Below are 16,988 nucleotides of genomic sequence, written 5' to 3'. Positions count from 1 at the left end.
GCTCTCGGCTGTAACTACATAAAATAAAACAAAACAGGCGGGAGCATTGCTGGGCTCCTTCCTCCACTCTGGCATCTACCTTCTCCTTCCCTGAGCGATGTGCTGAGTGTAAATCACCCCCCAGCCTGCCTGCCTCTGTGCTTTAACTCTAGCTCGGCTTTTCTGAAAGCCACACAAGTCATTTTGATCTTGGAAACCTCGGCAAGAAATACTTTATTTTTTTTTTTTCCTTTCCAGTACAAACACTTTCTCAGCTTTTAAAATTTGAACAAATGTACAAGGTTTTAAAAACAATAAAACACAGCCTTTTAAGAGGATCAGTTATCAACTGCCTCGGAAAGCTGCCCATGCAAGGACAACGATGGGGCACCATCTCCTCCTCTCTCTGCAAGCAAAAAAAAAAAAAAAAAAAATTAAAAAAATGCCCTATTTTGTATGAAGTTCCTTTCACTTTTTAAACATGAATAGCTGAGAACCGAAATGCAAACTGTCCGTAGCTTCAAGTGACTAGTCAGGAACAGTCCAAACATAGCACCATTTTCTGGAAGGTCAGACTTCTTCCTAGTCCTGGTTCTGTTATGGCCAGTTCTGGTTCCCTCAGTGCTGGAGGAAGCTGCTGTCCAGCTGCTCTCTCACCCAGCCCTGGCCTGGGAAGGTGTGAGTCTGCCCCTTGGCTTAGTTTTCTCTTTGGTTGCTGCAGCCCTTTTTCTCCCTGTTGTGAGAGGATTGCAAAGTACCAAGGATTGGCTTGAGACACCTTCCTTGGGCTGAGGGGAAAAGGAGGAAAAAAAAAAAAGGGGGGGTTGTGGTCTGAGAGCAGGTTTTGCAGGATGCCCAAAGGTAGCTGGAGTTTCTTGTCAGCTGGAGAAGTGTCTCAGCAGCTCCAGCATGGCTCTAAATCAGCAAAGCCCAGAGCAGCAATAGTGAAGTCTGGTGCTGTGAGCAACTGGCAGCCTGTGAGATGGCAGGATGGAGTGGTGGGAGACCAGGTCCCTTCTCCCTGCTCACACAGCTGGAGGCCCGTGCTCCCCTGGCAGCAGAAAGAGCTTTTACCACTTCAAGGTAATGTGACGTGGCCAGCTAGACTTGGTGATCCCTGTGGTCCTCAGCCTGGAAGCATCTGTTTCAGGGAGCTCATCCAGCTTTTATGGAGGAGAAAAGGCACCCAGATGCACCTGTGCTGGGAGTTGCTGCTGCTTTGCGCTGTTGGAGCGCAGAGCTCCTCCTTTGTGGGATGGGGGGACCAAGGGGGAATCGTGGTGTAGAAGAGCAGGGACAGCCTGGTGAGGCTGATGGGCACTGTGGGAGCTGAAGGCTAGCTGGCATGGGAGGGTCCGTGAGCTGCAACGCCGAGCTGGTAGGAAAAATATGTTCCTCTGCTATAAAGTGCCAGAGCTGGTGAGACAGAGGTTCTTTGATGTTTTCATCCTTTCTGGTAATGAAGCCCCCGTTGGCTGAGCAGCAGAGGACACCCATGCCGGGCTCGCTGGGAGAGGCAGGTTTTGTGTGCAACAGCTGCACAGTCCAGGCACGTGCTCCACAGGGCAAGGCTGGAGTTGCTCAGGAACATGTACAACCTTTTCCAGCCTGCCTGTTCGTGGGAAACCAGAGTCTAGGTGAGTAAATCATCTGGGGTTTCCATTCCCAGGCTGAGATGAGGAGAGGTCTCAAGAGATCTTCTCAAAGGTTCCCTGCCTTGCTCCACAGCGGGGCAGGTCCCCAGGGCTGTTGGCATCCCAGTGGGCTCAGAAGAATGTGAGGAGGACACAGGCTCCTGCTCCGACACTGCTGCACGGGGAAAGCCTCACACCCTGGAGCAGCTGCAGTTCTCCTGTCCCGGGACGAGATGAGGGAAACCACCTTCACAGTTTAAGCAAGAAAAGGGACAGGACTGCTCCATGCCCAGCTTGGTCTCTGCAGAAACCTATGGACACACATCTCCTTGGGGAAGACAAAAGTTTTTCCATAACCCTTCATGTCAGTCCCAGGTGTAACCAGAGAGTAGAGCAAAGTGGGATTGCAAAGCACGGCAGCCCCAAGGGACTGCACCCCTTGCCCCAGATACTGCTGCACCAGGTTTTAGCTGCTTAATGTGGTTCTTCGAAACACAGCAAGGGACGTGGGGGCAGCTAGAGGAAACAGCAATCAGATGAGCACCACAACAGTGGACTGTTCAAAAATATACATCCACATACCATATATATATATACACGTATGTGTGTTTTCTTAATGTATATCCTCATACGCTCCATAAGGCATGTGCGTTTGCAGGGAGGAGTGAGTAGTATAAATGGATTTACCATACACGAGGAGGGCTGCTGTCTTGGAAAGGGGAAAGCAGTTCCCAGGGGGATGTGTGAATACGTGTGTTCTTTGAAATCTGCAATTCCTGTGGTGAATTTTGTTCCCTGTAAGAAGCCCTGGCTCTGCTCAGTCCCTGGATTAAGATGCAGGTGGTCGCTAGGTCAGAGAAACTCCTATTTCTCAACTGATAACTACAGGGTTTTATTCTTCAAGAAGCGATAAATCCACAAAAATAAAATTTAAAAAAACCCAAAACAACAACCCAATGTTCCCACCTCCAGCTTCCTCCTGAATTGTCCTTCTGGGGTCATCAGCCCAGGAGCCAAAGCAACGCCCCCGGTGACACTGCTGCACCGGGGTTGGGACAGCTGCTGGGTGTTGGGAAGCAAAAGTACCGTAACGGCAGTTACGGAAAAGTGGGGCTGACAAGATTTAAAAAAAAAAAAAAAAAAAAAAAAAAAAAGGTTTTGTAGCAGCTTTTAATTTATCTTTTCATTTAAAAAATTATCCCAAGAACTGTTGGCACATTGGAGCAAGTCTGTGTGATATAAGTTAAGCCTGTCCTTCCCGGGGAGGAGAAGGAAGAAGCACGTGGCAGCGCAGCTAATGCTGCTTCCCCTCCGCCTGCTCTTCCAAGTGGCCGACCTGCTCCGCCAGCTCGGAGACCTTGGCCTGGCAGTCAAGTAGGTTGTCCTTCAGTCCTGTTATTTCCTGAGAGTGGGCAGCCAGGGTCCCATTCATGTGGTCCATGTAGTCCCACAGACTGCCCGTGTGTTTCTCCAGTTCATCCCTGATGCCGCCCAGGCTTCCCGTGATGGCACCCAGCCTGCCGCAGACGCTCTCCACCCGGGCCACCCGGTCATCAAAGTGAGCAATCTCCTGCTGCAGGTTGTGGGCCACGTTCTTGCAGGAGCTCAGGTCGCTGACAATCCTGGCTTTGAGTTGCTCCAAGTCTCCCTTGAGGTTCAGGACACGCCGGTTGCTGAAGAAGAGCTGGGAGCCTTGGTCGTTGACTTTCTCCTGGATAGAGTGGACTTCATCCTCAATCTTCCGCTCGTGCTCATCCAGTGAGGAGTTGACGTGTGTCACAGTGTCCGAGTACTGGGAGACAGAGTCCTTGAGCCCCGTCAGAGACTTGCTTACGGTGTTCAGGTTGATCTTTAGCAAGGTGATCTCCCCTTGCAAAGCCCCCGATGCTTCCTCCTCGATTCGCCGCTGGATCTCCAGGATGGTGGCATTCAGCTTACGCAGGAGGTCATAATTGCTGTCCATGCGGAGAAGCAGGTCCTGGTTCTTGTTCTGGCAGTCTTCAATCTCTGTCCGGAAGGTCTCCACATCTTTGGAGGCAGAGGTGCAGCCCAGGGAACAAGTGTTCTCCAGCGTGATGAGGCGATTCTGCAACACCTCCAGCATCTCGTCCATCTGTTTCCTCACGCTGGCGAGCTCCCCCTCCAGCACAGGTACCACCGCACCATCCATTCCCACAGGAGAACTGATGTTGTTCAGCTCCCCCACAATGGTCATGAACCTGTCCTCCAGGGTCTGCATTTTGTCTTCAAAGGCAGTCCTCATGCCATCCACCTCTGCCACCACGGTGCCTCTCATGCTGTCCTCTACACCAGAGCAGCAGCTCCCAGTTTCTCTCTCTGTAGCATTCAGTCTGGCTTCCAGATCCTCAAAGCGCCCTTCAAAAAGGTTCCCTAGGGTGACAGTGGAGACTTCTCCATCCAGCCGTGAGTGCAAGTTCTTCTGGGACTCAGAGATGCTGTGAAGGCCTTTCTCAAGGATGTTCATGCGATCGGTGAGGTAATCCAGGTTGCTGCAGCAGCTTTCCACCACCGTTAGCCCTTGAATCTGGGTCTCCAGCTGGGAGATCTCTTTCTTGATCTCTAGCTCTTTCCCATCCAGCGTCTGTTGCAGCCGCAGGTTGGCAGCTTTCTCCTCCTCACACTGCTGCCGCACCTCTTGGATCCGGAAATCACACGTGGTCTGGATCTTCCCCAGCTTCTTCTCAAAGCCATCGAGCAGCTCCCCGCGCAGGTTGCTCAGCCTCGTGTCCACATACTCCTCCAGCATGTCAATGGAAGTGAGGGGCGAGGGCCGGGCTGACTCCAGCAGATGCTTGATCTGCCCGTCGTGGTCCAGGACCATGCCGCGAACCTCATGCAGCAAATCTGCCTTGGTCTTCAGTACATCGCTCACCTCTGTCACTTTGGTCAGGATCTCCCCCACCGGTGGGTATGTGGCAATGTCGGCTTTGTCTGCCACATCCACCAGGCCGTCAGGAATGATGCCAAAGCCCACTGTCGAGTCAGGCGTGCCCGGGCTGTTCATCAGGGAGCCGATCATCTTGGAGGTGTCCTCCTGGATGGCCAGCCGCAGGCGGTCCCCCAGGCCACTCACCATGGTGTGCAGGCTGTCATAGGACTGGGAAAGGCGCCTCACCTCCTCCTCCAGCCGGTCCAGGCGGTCCCCGAAGAGGCCGGGCAGCTTCCTGCCTGCACAGGGAAACAGGAAGAGAGGGCACGGTCAGGGCTGGTGCTCCTTCAACTTCCCTCCTTGGCTATCTTCTAGATTTGAGTCCTTTTCCATACTAACTAACATTAGCTCCTGCCTCCCTCTTATTGCCAGTTCAGCAAAATATCAGCCCGCCCTTCCTCCTTTCCTCTACATATTTTCTTAAACTGATCAGCAAACCCTCTTTTCTTCTTGGGATCAAGCCCTCTGCTCCCAAGTTCAACAGAGAACAACCTGTGGGAGCTTCATCTTGAGACACACTCTACCGACCCCAAAAATAGAAAAATGCTTTAAAGCAATGAGCACGGACAATTTGGAAGCAGCATGTTTTGAAAGAAACTAGATTTAGAAAGCAATTGATCTCCAAAGCAATCAAATGTCAGGTCTCTGATCAGAAAGCACATCACCCACTGAGGGTTTAGCAAATTCATGCCTTGTGCTGGAACAGAAAGAACCGGGAGGTCCGAGAGTGTGTGGTAACCTGGGGATGTGAAGCAGGAGCAAGATCTCACCATACTGATTCTTCTTTGGTCCTGGAAACAAGTCAGGGTGGCTTTTTGGATAGGGAGGAAGTCTGGGGATTGGAAACATCTTTTGTCCAGGAGGCATTTTAGGGCTGGGATGTTGGGGCAGCAGGCCGGGTTGGTCAGTCGGGCTGTCATGGCACCCTTCTCCCATGAAGCCCGGGCAGCACCTCCAGGCCAGCTCGGTCACTGTCTTGTACCCAATCTTGTATTTGGGTCTGAAGAAGGTGCGGTACCTTTCCAGGAGAGGGGAGGAAGAAAGAAGACAGTTTAGCGAAGCAGCCTCAACATAAAGCAATTGAGAAGAGCAGGGTCCTGTTGAGTGTGGAGAATCCAGGCACGAGGGAAAGCCTGGCTGAGACCTCTGTGCTGCCCCTGCAGACCATGACCCACCTCCTCCAAGAGCTCCTGCTGCACCGTCACCCAGTGTAGCATCATAGTGCCCGTCCAGGGACACAGCTCATTAACCAGTGCTCCAAAAACACGTGCCCACCTTCTCCAGGACCAGACCACAGCGTGCAGGTGTGATAGCACATGGTGAGAGAAGAGTTCTCCTCAACAAGTTGGTAACACAACTAGACAAGCATGAGAAACAGCCCAGGGGCGAGGAGGGACTGTCTGAGCAGAGCCGTTATTTATGTGTCTGTGGTTTCTGGAGAGATTTATTTGTTGGATTTTTTTTTTTTAACCTGGGACTCTTATTGCATGTTTAGAAAAGCAGCTCTAAGTGTATTGCTTTGGTCCCTGGCCCAATAGATGACTGTGACAGATGCCACACAATTTGGCAACTTTTGGCCCAGGAGATCACAAGATGAAACGATGGAAGTGATTCTAAAACCCCTGCAAGCTTCTCTCACTTCCAAGAGGGGTCCGGGCTGCTTGTGGGTGTGTTTTACACTTTGACTTGACCTAGAAAATTTCCCAGTGGGGTAAAAAAATCCTCTTCTCGACTGGAATCCTGTCCTGAATCCTCTAGGAAGTTGACATACCTTTGGAAAGGTATTTTCTCTGTGTGGAGGGCATCAGTCTGATGGGAAGCCTAAGTGCTTTGGGCTGGCATTGCATGCGAGAGCTTTGACAGTCAGGCTGCAGAGCGCTGGCAAGGTTTACCGGAGCGATGCCATGTGGTGTGCGCAAAGGGATGGCTCCTTACACCTCCTCCTGCCCCAGCTGGGATGCCCTGGGAGGTTTTTTTATCATAGTTTGGGCACTACAACATCAAACCCCGCCATACACAGCAAACAAGGCTGCGAGCCCACCTCCTTGCCTGGTGGGACACTAACACCCTCCCTCTCTGCTCTCACTCCACGTGGGACCCCACCAGCCCCGCCAGAAGGGCTCAGCTGCTCCCTGCTCTTCAGTGGCACTCTCCCACGAGGTGGCAGGGATGGCACAGGACCCCCCCAGCACCTGTCCTCCCCCCACCAGCTGAGCTGAGCCGCGCAGGGCTGAAGACCGCACATGTCTCACCACCTCTGAAACACCAGCGCTTTGAACCTGCCTTTTGGAAATTTCCAATCTGAATTTACCAGGGCTTGAAAATCCTGGAATTTGCTGTTTTGCAACAACACACACAATCAGGCCCTTGTTCTCCAGCACGTTCAGCAGGTCTTGGAGGAGATGGCACAACCACCCGTGCTGCACAGAGGGGCTGTGTAAGGCACTCACACTTATCCAGTCGCTCAGGGCAGCACATGGGGCTGAGCCCCTGTCATTGTCCATGTCCCTGGTCAGGTCCTCAGTGTCCCCAGCCCAGCTGCAGCTCCTGGGCAATGCCACTTACACACGATTCCCAGTGTGGTACAGCCACTTCTGCATGAACCACAGTGCAGGAGGAGAAGGCAAACCCAAATCCTCCATTCTTCGAATCACTTCAAAATTTCTCAAAATCAACAATTTCCCAAAGGCACAGGACAGTTTCAAAACAAGCTCTTCTTTTTGTTTTTCTTCTTCACAGATGCTGCTGAGTTTCCACGGTCTTTCCTTTTGTCTCAGTGTGTAGAAACCTGCCTGGACATAGCACAGCAGGAGACTGCTGCACCCAGCCGCCGTCATGAGGTGAAGTGAGGATGAGGATGGCATCCAGAAGGCAGGGCACCTTTTCTGTGTCATGCTGGCCTCGGCAGAGGAGCCCAGAGCCCTTCGGCACCCCCGAACCCTTCTCCAAACGGTGGCAAGGGGAAGTATTTTTTGCAGCTGCACAAACATTAGCTGATGGCTTCAGTGCACGGAAAACTATGTTTCCCTCTCATGCATGGATGCAGCATCCAAGGCTGTGCAGAAAGTTCAGCTGTGGGTCCAGCTCCTTTCAGGAAACACCTCGGTTTCACCCCAGTTTTGTGTGAAAGGCTGGAGGGGCTGAGCAACGGACACTGCAGAGACGGGAGAGGCTTTGGGGACCTCCACGGGTACCAGCAGCTGCAGGATGTCCTGAAGTCCCCAAATGCTGTTAAAGCACTTGTGATGGGAGGAAGGAAAGAGCAAGTCAGCGAGTGGGCCTGATTGTCTGTTTCTGCCGAGAGAGGCTGTGTGTGCGTCCCACAGCACTGCCGGCGCAGGGCGAGTCCCAGCTGCTGCAGCACCGTGTGCTGGTACTGTAGAAGGGGTGTCAGGCTCCAACAAAAGCCCTTCTCAGCCTGGTTTTCCTCGGTGTTCAGCTCTGCTGCTCTCAGCAGGCCCAGGGAGGATGCTGGAGAGCATCATTTCTGCATGGAGCAGCATCCCCGGCCTGGGGCCAGAGTGTGGTGAAGCACAAAGCCCCAGTGTCCACCCTGCTGTGTCTCTAGCTGCGGCGTGGTGGGGTGGTTCCCTCCAGCACTGACAAGGTGGCAGAGAGTTTTGCAAATATTTTCCTAGGGCAGGAAGCCCTGAGCCATCCCCAGCCATGGGCTCTGTTTCCTCCTCCTCTCAGTCAGGCTTTCACTGAGCTGCCATCTTTGTGCCAAACGGCACGTGTGTGACAAAATGCTTCCCTGCACGGGGACCCCCAGCTTCCCATGATTTCCTGATTTATTTCTGATGAAGGACAGAGCTCCCTCTCCCTCCTGACAGATCCCATATCGCCTCCTCCCACCACTGCTGCGCTGCCATTGACTGCCTTGCCCAGGAAAATCCCTTCAGCCCCTTTCACTGCCCTCTGGAAAGCAGGGTTCACAGTTGGAAGGGTGGCACAGGGGGTTGGGACCCAAGGAGAGAGCAATCTGAAGCTGGGAGGGGAAGGAAGCCGTGCCCCAGTGTCCCCCATACTCACAGCACTTTCCCCGGGCACTTGGGTCCCCAGCTGCACTTGTGGTACTCAGCCTTGATGTAGCTCTCGGCCCCGTCCTGCAGCGTGCACGTCACGTTGCGCTGCACCACGTAGGCACAGTAGCTCCTAGGGGGAAGCACAGTGAGACACTGTCATCCCCTGCCTCGGCAGGTAGCAGCCCCCTGGCTACGCGCCCAGTCCCCCGGCAGGTCTGCCTGCCCTGCCTGCCCCTGCTGGAGGGGTCTCTGCCGGGGCAGGAGTTGGAGGGACCCCCAGTCTGTGCAGCTGCTGAGGAGGGGGCATTGCCCACCCACCCACTGGGGACAGGGACAGCAGCGGGGCCTGGGGGAGTGCAGGGAGCAGGGATGGAGCAAAGTCCCCCAGTGCCCAGCCTGCTGCTGGGCGCACAGGCAAGGGGCAGGCAGGTGCTCCTGGTATGGCCGGGCTGGGTGAATCGGCTCCTGCTCATGGTGTCCCCAGGCACCCCATCTTCCTTCACCCAAGGGACTCAGCCCTGCCAGCTGCCCTCGGGTGCCAGGGTGCTACCCCCAGCAACGAGGAGCCTTTTCCTCAGTCCAGGCATCCCTCTGCCGGGTTAAGGGGGTGTAGCTAAACCCCTGCACCCCCAACATAGCTCTGCTCGCCTCGGCTGTGCTGGGCTCTCTGCTCAGCCTCAGGCAGTGCCTGGCCCACAGTGTTCCTCCAAGCTGGTGGCTGCCCCATCCTCACCCAGCTGTGGTCACTCCACAGTTGAGCCCTGCCTGAGAAATCAGTCTCGGTGGTAGAAACACTCAAGGCAGGTCTGCAGTGCTGCTGTACTGGAAGAGGCCAGGTGCTCAGCACTGTTGCTGCCGTTGTAATCATGGCCACATTGTCACCAGTGCTGGGGTCACACAGAGCCTCAGCCCCAGAGCTGGGCCATGCTCAGCACAGCATGGGCTGGCTGAGGAGGTGAGCTGGGAAGAGAAGCAGAACCCCACCAGCAACCGCATTTATGGGAATAGCATCCTAGAAATAGCTCCAACAGTGGCTGGCAGGGGTGGTCTGTCCTTCTGCAGCTCTTGGAGTGCTGCCAATGCCAAGGCCAGCCCAAAAGCCTTCAGACCTTGCAGTGGGTACTGTCACACTGAGACCAGTGTGATGCTACAGTCAGCAGAGGGAGAGGAGATGCAAGCTGGCCTCTCTGCGGGGCTGCAGCGTCGTGGCTTCCTCCACCACAGAGGCAGGGATGTGACCCAGGTCCCAAGGCAGATGAAGGCTGGAAACCTCTGCAAGGAGTGGTACCTCTTCCCTCCTGCCACCATGCCTGCAGCTGGGTGCCACAGGGTACCAGCCAGCTCCAGGCACATGACCTCTCCTGAGCCGAGCAGCAAACCCAGGCGCAGAGGATGAGATGGCCAGGAGGAAGGCTGCGTGGGAAGGATTCAGCAGCACTGGTGGGACAGATGGAGGCCAAAGCTGTTCCAGCTAAAGGCAGGGCTGCCAGCAGGAGCAGATGGACTTGGTCCACAGGGGCAGAGACAGCAGGGATGTGCGGTGAGGCAGGGATTATGGGCATGGGGACATGGCAGACGGCAGAGTGGGAGGAGAAGAGGGCACAGGCACATAGTGCAGAACTGAGGCAGAGACAGAGGGTCAGCAGGATGGAGCAGATGGGCCAGCGTGAGCTGCAGGTGCAGGGAGGTGTTCAGTGAGGCGGGAGGACTCGGCTCTCCCCATGCGAGCTGGGGTTGCTGCAGCTCAGCTGCCTGGCCACAGGCTGGGCTGGGAAGCAGCCGAAGTCCCCTGGCATCACCATTGCGTGGCCTGTGCAGAGCAGCCTCAGGGCTGACCACAGAACTGAGCTGCAGGGCCTTCAGCCCAGCTCACGGGCTTGGCATGGTGATGGTCCAGGTGGCATTGAGACACCTCTGCCAGGTGGAGGCGAGGGAAGGGACTGGGATAGTCACGACAGAGCAGAAGGGTTTGGGAAGGACAGCGGTGTCTCCTGTTTGGGGGACTGAGCGTGCACAAGTGTGTGTGCAGCCCTCCCCAGCCTCCCCCCTTCCCCGCCCCCCCCCCCCCGTCACCATCTGGGGACACAGCAGTGGAGCTCTGGCTCACCATGAATGGGGAAAGATAGATGAAGGAGGGACACACACTGATGGCAAACACGTGAAGACAAAGTACACCCCCTAGCCATGCCAAGGCCTGCCATAACCCCCCCAGAGCCCCTGTTCAGGCTCCTCCACCTCCAACAGCCCACATGGGGCAGGAGGTCCCTCCACAAAGCAGCAAGGTGTGAGCATGCTCATCCTCCCTCCGATACCCTGGCTCTCCCTGCACCCTCCCAGCAGGGACCCCTGACCCCACACGCCCAGTGCATCCCCCTTGTTCCCCCCCAATACCAGCACTTCTACCCCAGCCCCTCACTAAGGGCTCTCTGTGCTCCCCTGGGATGGGCACCACAGGTCCCAGCTACAGCCGGCATCTCCATCCTGCCCAGATGCAAGTGGCTCTGCCCTGGCGAGGGGCTGCCAGGCTCAGAGCGTGTGCAGGGATCGGCGCCGCTCCCCACTCTTCCAAAAGTGACTCATTTGTCTGTGCACAGGGCCACGCGAGAGCAAAGGCCAGCCACTTTTCTTAGCTGGAGGGAAGGGAGATCATGTGTGTGTGTGTGTGTGCATGTGGAAATTTAGAATCACTGCCTATCCATAAATCCAGGATCTACTTACAAACACACTGCAAAACCCCTCTGCAAGCAAGCTAGTAGCCAACACGGGCAGATCTACTAACAAACACTGACTACCTGTGACTACTTGGGTTAGGGTGGTTCTGGCTCGCTCTCCTTCTCAGAAATCCCTTTCCTTCTCACCCACCTGTGGCTAGCAGTTTTATAGCTCCAGCCTGATGTTTTAAGAGTGAGCAGCTGGAAAATGTTACGGGTTTCAGAAAGCTCTCACTGGCACTGCCAGTATTGTTCGTCTCGAATGTTACTTTATTCATTTCAGCTTGTTCATAACACCACATCCTTTTTCAAAGAAGCCTGACAGAAACCCTTCTAGCAAACAAGAGGGGAGGGAAGCAAGCCCCCCCCCCCCAAAGTAGCAGCCTCTTTGCAGTTGAATGGAAAAAGTCTATAGTACGTGTAAAGCCCACATTGCTGTCTGCCTGAGCTTTCCAGGTTACTTGAAAACATATTTAAACACTAGTAAGTCTGTGCTTTACAAGCAAATGGGCAAATTCCCTCCAGACCAGCGTTTTCATGCATAGGTCTGTGTACTGCCTCCCTCCCCTCCCGCACATCGCCCCCCTCCTCGCACCCATGTCATGCAGAACAGGTACATGCACCTACCCCATAAGCACACACAGGCATCCCCATCCCCACATCCCCCAGTCCTGCCGCGCACGGAACTGCAGCACACAGTCTGTCCCCCCCAGCCCGCTCGGAAACACAGCCCCACACCCTCCTGCGCGGAGCAGCCCCCCAGCCTTGCTCTACACGGAGGGATGCACCGAGACACAGGGACGCCCCTGCCCTGCCCGCCAGCCGGCGTGGGGAAAGGGATGCCCGCGGCCGGTACCCAGGGACCGCTGCCCAGCCCGGGGCAGGGGAATGGTACCCAGGCTCGGTACCGGGGGTTGGGTGTCCGCGGGAGCCTGTCCCCCGGCGGTACTGCCTGCTAAGCCCAGACGTGCGGCCGGTACCCGACGCCCACGGTCTGTGCCCCGTATGGGATGCCCGACGGGAGGCGGTGCCCGGAGAGCCCCGGCGCGCAGCCGGTACCCAGGAGCCGATGCCCGGAGGCAGCGCCGATGCCCGGCGCTCGCCGGATCGGTTGCGCGGCCGCGGACGCGCAGGGGGTCGCTTACTTGTGCTTGCCCACGGGCTTGCCGGGGCCGAGCTGCGGGCTGGAGCCGGCCGTGTAGAGGCTGTACCTGCCGCCGTAGGGCAGTGGGGCGGCGGGGGGGTAGAAGCCCCCCTTGGCGTCAGCGAGGGCCAGCAGCGTCCCCAGGGAGAGGCAGGCGAGCAGCGCTCCGCGGCGGCGCAGCGCCCGCGCCCGCCGCATGGTCCCGGGCCCGACGGCGGCGGCGGAGCGGGACGGGACGGGGCGGGGCGGGACGGGGCGGCCGCAGGCCCCGCCGGGACGGCGCTGCGGAGGGGACCGGAGCACCGCCCGCTGCCCTGCCCGGCCCGGCCCTGCCCGGCCCTGCCCGGCGGCACACGCTGCTCCGCCGCCCGCCCGACCCCTTTTGTACCGCGGCGGCGGGGGCGGGCCGCGCTCCTCCTCCCGCCCTCCCACTGCCGCCGACCCCCGGCCCCGCGGGCGGGGAGACAAAGCGGCTCCCCCGGCTCCCCCACCCCGCGGTGCTGCAGCCGGACCCGCGCAGCCCCCGGCGGACGCGGGGCGGGGAGCGCTGCCCGCCGCGGAGCCGCGCTGCAAGGGGCGCGCACCCCCCCGGCCGCGGCCCCGGCGCTGCCCCCTGTCCCGCAGCCGCCCCCCGGGCACAGCCCGTTTGCCCCCCACAGGGCAGCAGGTGCAGCGGGAGCTGGAGCCGCGGGGAGCCCGCACGGCTCCCGGTACCCGACGTGCCCCCCCCAGCCCGCAGGCCGCTCTGCTTCACCCCGGAGCGCCGGCAAAGAAAGGCTGTAGGGACATTAACTCGGCCCCTCAGGCGTGTTCGGCCCGAGGAGAGCTGCGCTGCTGGAGATTGGCAGCTGTCAATCACATGGCTGGCACCAGCGTGATGCGTCCAGCATCACCAATGGCCCAGCAAAGCCGCAGCAGGGTTTTACAGGTAGGGTAAGGGGGAAGCTGCGCCGTTTTGGACATTGGTCCTCCCTGGTGGGTACGGGCTTTGCTACAGGAGAAAGGGGAGTCCCTCGCCTTTCCATGCGGACCCATGGATCTCCCACTGCCAAGTGCATTTCCTCCTAGCTGGCTTTGGACGGCAGGTTCAGGGCTCCTACCCCTCCTGCGCACTGCAGAGATCCCTGCACCCCAGTGCCCCCACCTGCAGGTAACCCCCAGCAAGTGGGTGCTGAGCACCCTGCCCTGCCCCGACAGCACTCGCCAGGCACTGCACCGTTAACCACAGCTGTGCTGTGTGAGCCACAGGGAGCCTTTGCTGTTGGGCATGGGGGAGCGGACCCCCACCTGGGGCACTGGGCACTTGGGAGAGGGGGAACATCCCTGGTACTACCCAGAAGAGGTCAGCTTGCAGCCCTGCGGAACTGGGGCCATGCCAGGAGGGAGGAGATTTTGTCAGGTAAGCAGAGCCAAGGCTGAACATCCAGCTGTCCCCAGGACCCTTGCACCCTTGGGCATCCACCTGAGACCACAGCAGGCTTTGTTAAGGCTCCTGCTTCGGCTGGCAGGGGCCAGCTCCAAGTCAGCCCAGGCAGGGAAGCACCGTGGTGAGGCATGCAATGCTCCTCCAGAACTCTTGGAGGAAAATAAGAAGTGGCTGAGAAAGGGTGGTTGGGTGAAATTCTAAATGCAGGAGTGAAATCTGCTGCTGGAGGAAGGAGGTATCAAGGCTTGAGCTGACACTGAGACAGAGATGATAAGATACTGACACAAACAGCCTTTTTCGGTTAAAAGGAGCCCTTGGCTCGGTCTGAGGTGAATACAGAAACATTAGCAGGAGAAGAAAAACCCACAGGAGAGCCATACTGGGGGAGGCAGGCTGGAAAGACCAGGCAGAAAACCATGAGGAGGAAGTCTGTGTAATGAGCCAGTGCATCCTCTCAAGCGGCTCCCTCCTCTTGGTTCAATCTGCTGCAGGGTATTGCTGCGAGTCGCCATGGGCTTGTCAGGCTGCCCCAGAGGTGGCTGCATTATGGTTTTTACATGGTATATTTGGCAGCACATGAAGCACTTCTCATCCAGCTGGTGCATCGAATTGTTCCACTCCGCTGGGATGCTACAGAAAGGATGGTCTATAAGCAACTCTGGAAGTCGACCGAGTCTGCATGGTTTAATGCTGGATGCCAAAGTCGAGAACTAACCTTACACACAGCCTTAATTTTTTTTCCTGCACGCAGGGAGTATGAGCCAGTTTTAATAACAGTGCGCTGCACGTGTGTGTCTGAGGCCTCAGGAAAAAAACATCTGGTGTTGCACAGTTTCAGAAAAAGCCGTTGGTCCTGGCCTTCAAACTTGTGCTGTGATGAACGGACACAACAGGGCAGAGTTAAGAGTGCTCCGTCATTCTCGCTAGCCTGGCTGTGAAAGGAGAGGAGGTGGGAACCGTTGCACTTGTGTAGGTGCGTGTGTGTATCTGTCTGTCTGCCTGTCCCTGCTGTCCAACTCCACTTTTGAAGCTCCAGGTCATATTCTGCCAGATTTCATAGGATCTTTCATAAGGCAGGATCCTCAGAGAGACTGAATGCCATTTTGTTGTTCTGTTGTCTAACTGTTTTATGAAAAAAGGCATATGGGTAGACAAGAAAGTGCCAAACTTGGGTCCCCACTGAGGAAATGGATTCATCAGCTCTATTATAAGACATCAAAGAATCCACACGGGAGAGAGCCATTATGAATGCCCCAAACCATGGGAAAAACTCTCATGTGCCTTATTAGCCGTGAGCTAATCCAACCATGAGACACAGAGCAGCAGGAAACTGGGATTCGTTAAGTTGCACTTCTCAGGGAGCAGCTTGGGTTTGACTCTTTGATGCTCAGCCATGCTGCTGCTGGTCCCCAGCGCACCACAAGCCCTGGCTGGGCACAGGAGAGTGTCCATGTGGAGCCTGGCACAGCATCCTGGTTTTGGAGAAGTGCTCATGTGGAGAAGAAACCAGAGACTCCTTCCTACTAGGGCATCCTCCTGACATGTGCATGTCCCAGGGGTTAACAGAGAAGATGCCAAGCCCCATCTCCCAGAGCTGTGAAGCCTGTGCCAAGCACCGAGCTCTCCAGCAGAATGGAAGGGCTTTGCCACACTGAACTGCTGCCGAAAGGCTCTGCAGACCTGCTTGCTGGTAACCTTTGGGTGAGGGAGCACCAACCTGTGGTGCTTCCCACAGGAAAGCTCTGCTTTCCCTCCTGGCCTTGGCTGGGGAGTAAAGGGGATCAGATCAGAGCTGATGACGATCAAATCTGGATGCTGGGCAAACCCGAGACCCTACCCACAGAGATGCCTGACCTGGGAGGTTGTGTCCATCAGTGTCCCTGTGTAAGCGCCTTCTGCAACAGCTCAGCATGTGGCTAGGGAGCTTGTTTCTCCATCTGGACTGCCAGGAGTTGATTATTTTGAGAAAGAGAGAGGTATTATTTGAGAGAGGTTACACCTCTCACCCCTGCACAGCTATGCTCCAAGCCAGTCCAGGAATGAACAGGTACAAGTTTTTCCATACTAAGGATCCAGCAGGGACATTGTGCAGGACTCGGGAGCTACCCAGAAAGAGGAGCTCAGCTGGAGGAGATGAGGGTAGGAGCAGAGGTACTATGAGCAGCTCCTCCTTGCTCTGTCTCCCAGGGAGGGCTGAGTGAACCACCACAAAGTTAATTTCCCGACCGGATGACACCAAACAGTGACCTGTTCTGCTTTGCATGCTTTTTAATTAACACCTGCATGGCTTCATCAGCTGAATCACTGCCTCCCTTCACGGGTCAACAAGCCAGCAGCCCCCGACCTCCTGTTCCCACCTGGGTACCATGTTCGGTGCCTGCGCAGGGTGCAGCGGGTGCACGCTCTGGTGCCACCAAACCCTCCCGTGGGCCAGCGCAGCAATAGGCAAAGTGATAGGACAGTCCAGGGACTTTTCAACTTTGTATGCTCTTGGTCATGACCAGCCTTGCCCACCCTAATCCTGAGCTTTGGATAGGTACCACTCCTGGAAAGGCACCCGCCACGCTGAGCAGGGTGGGGTGCATCGGGCGCAGTGGTAAGAGGACAGTTGCCCTCCATGTTGCCATGGGATAGGAGCAGATCACAACAAGGGAAATATAAGTTGGATATTAATAATAAAAAAAAAATCTGGTAGTAAAATGAATATAGCCCTGGAGGAGACTGTATTGAGCCATCTGGAGATTTTAAAGGAAAGGTTAGGTAAAAAAAAATCTGTCAGGACCAATTTGGGGTAGGGAAATGGATTGGATGTCTTCCCAAGATCTCTCCCAGCCTGAGTTTTTCCGAGTACAAATTCATTTCCCAAAGTGGCAAAGCAAGAGAGCGGCTCAATTTAGAGGCAGAGTTTCTCCCTAATGATTCCCACTGGATCAAAGGCATTCCTTGAATTGGCACTCAGAGAGGCCTTTTCCCTTGGCAGCAGTGTCTGTATCTGTGTGAGAGAGGGAGCCTTCTGGAAAGCCCAGCTTTCCCAGGTGCACATCCAACAGGATCCACCCAGGGCTTGCTCTGCCATTTCAGAGTCCCTGGGAGGACACCACAGCTATCCCACCACTGCT

The 16,988-nt window shown here is 56.1% G+C and overlaps 1 protein-coding gene across 1 annotated transcript; it reads right to left on the bottom strand.

Moving 5' to 3' along the window:
* Window positions 1-163: 163 nt before the first annotated feature.
* EMILIN3 (elastin microfibril interfacer 3) lies at window positions 164-12,708 on the bottom strand. Its single transcript, XM_037403214.1, has 4 exons — window positions 12,445-12,708; window positions 8,596-8,718; window positions 5,334-5,581; window positions 164-4,802 (listed from the first exon to the last, which is right to left on the bottom strand). Exons 1-4 carry the CDS (start codon window positions 12,639-12,641, stop codon window positions 2,908-2,910), a joined length of 2,463 nt encoding a protein of 820 aa, XP_037259111.1. The 5' UTR covers window positions 12,642-12,708; the 3' UTR covers window positions 164-2,907.
* Window positions 12,709-16,988: the final 4,280 nt, after the last annotated feature.

The sequence above is a fragment of the Falco rusticolus genome, chromosome 10 (assembly GCF_015220075.1).
Source record: "Falco rusticolus isolate bFalRus1 chromosome 10, bFalRus1.pri, whole genome shotgun sequence".
Classification (NCBI taxonomy): Eukaryota; Metazoa; Chordata; class Aves; order Falconiformes; family Falconidae; genus Falco; species Falco rusticolus.
This window is presented reverse-complemented; position numbering and strand designations above follow the sequence as displayed.

What these genes read in the sequence shown, in the direction of transcription:
- EMILIN3 (XM_037403214.1), bottom strand. Translation starts at nt 12,641, where the DNA reads ATGCGGCGGGCGCGGGCGCTGCGCCGCCGCGGAGCGCTGCTCGCCTGC. An exon ending in AAGCCCGTGGGCAAGCACAA is followed by an intron (nt 8,719 to 12,444) that starts GTAAGCGACCCC and finishes GCTTCCCCCTAG; the next exon opens with GAGCTACTGTGCCTACGTGG. An exon ending in AAGTGCCCGGGGAAAGTGCT is followed by an intron (nt 5,582 to 8,595) that starts GTGAGTATGGGG and finishes TCTCCTGGAAAG; the next exon opens with GTACCGCACCTTCTTCAGAC.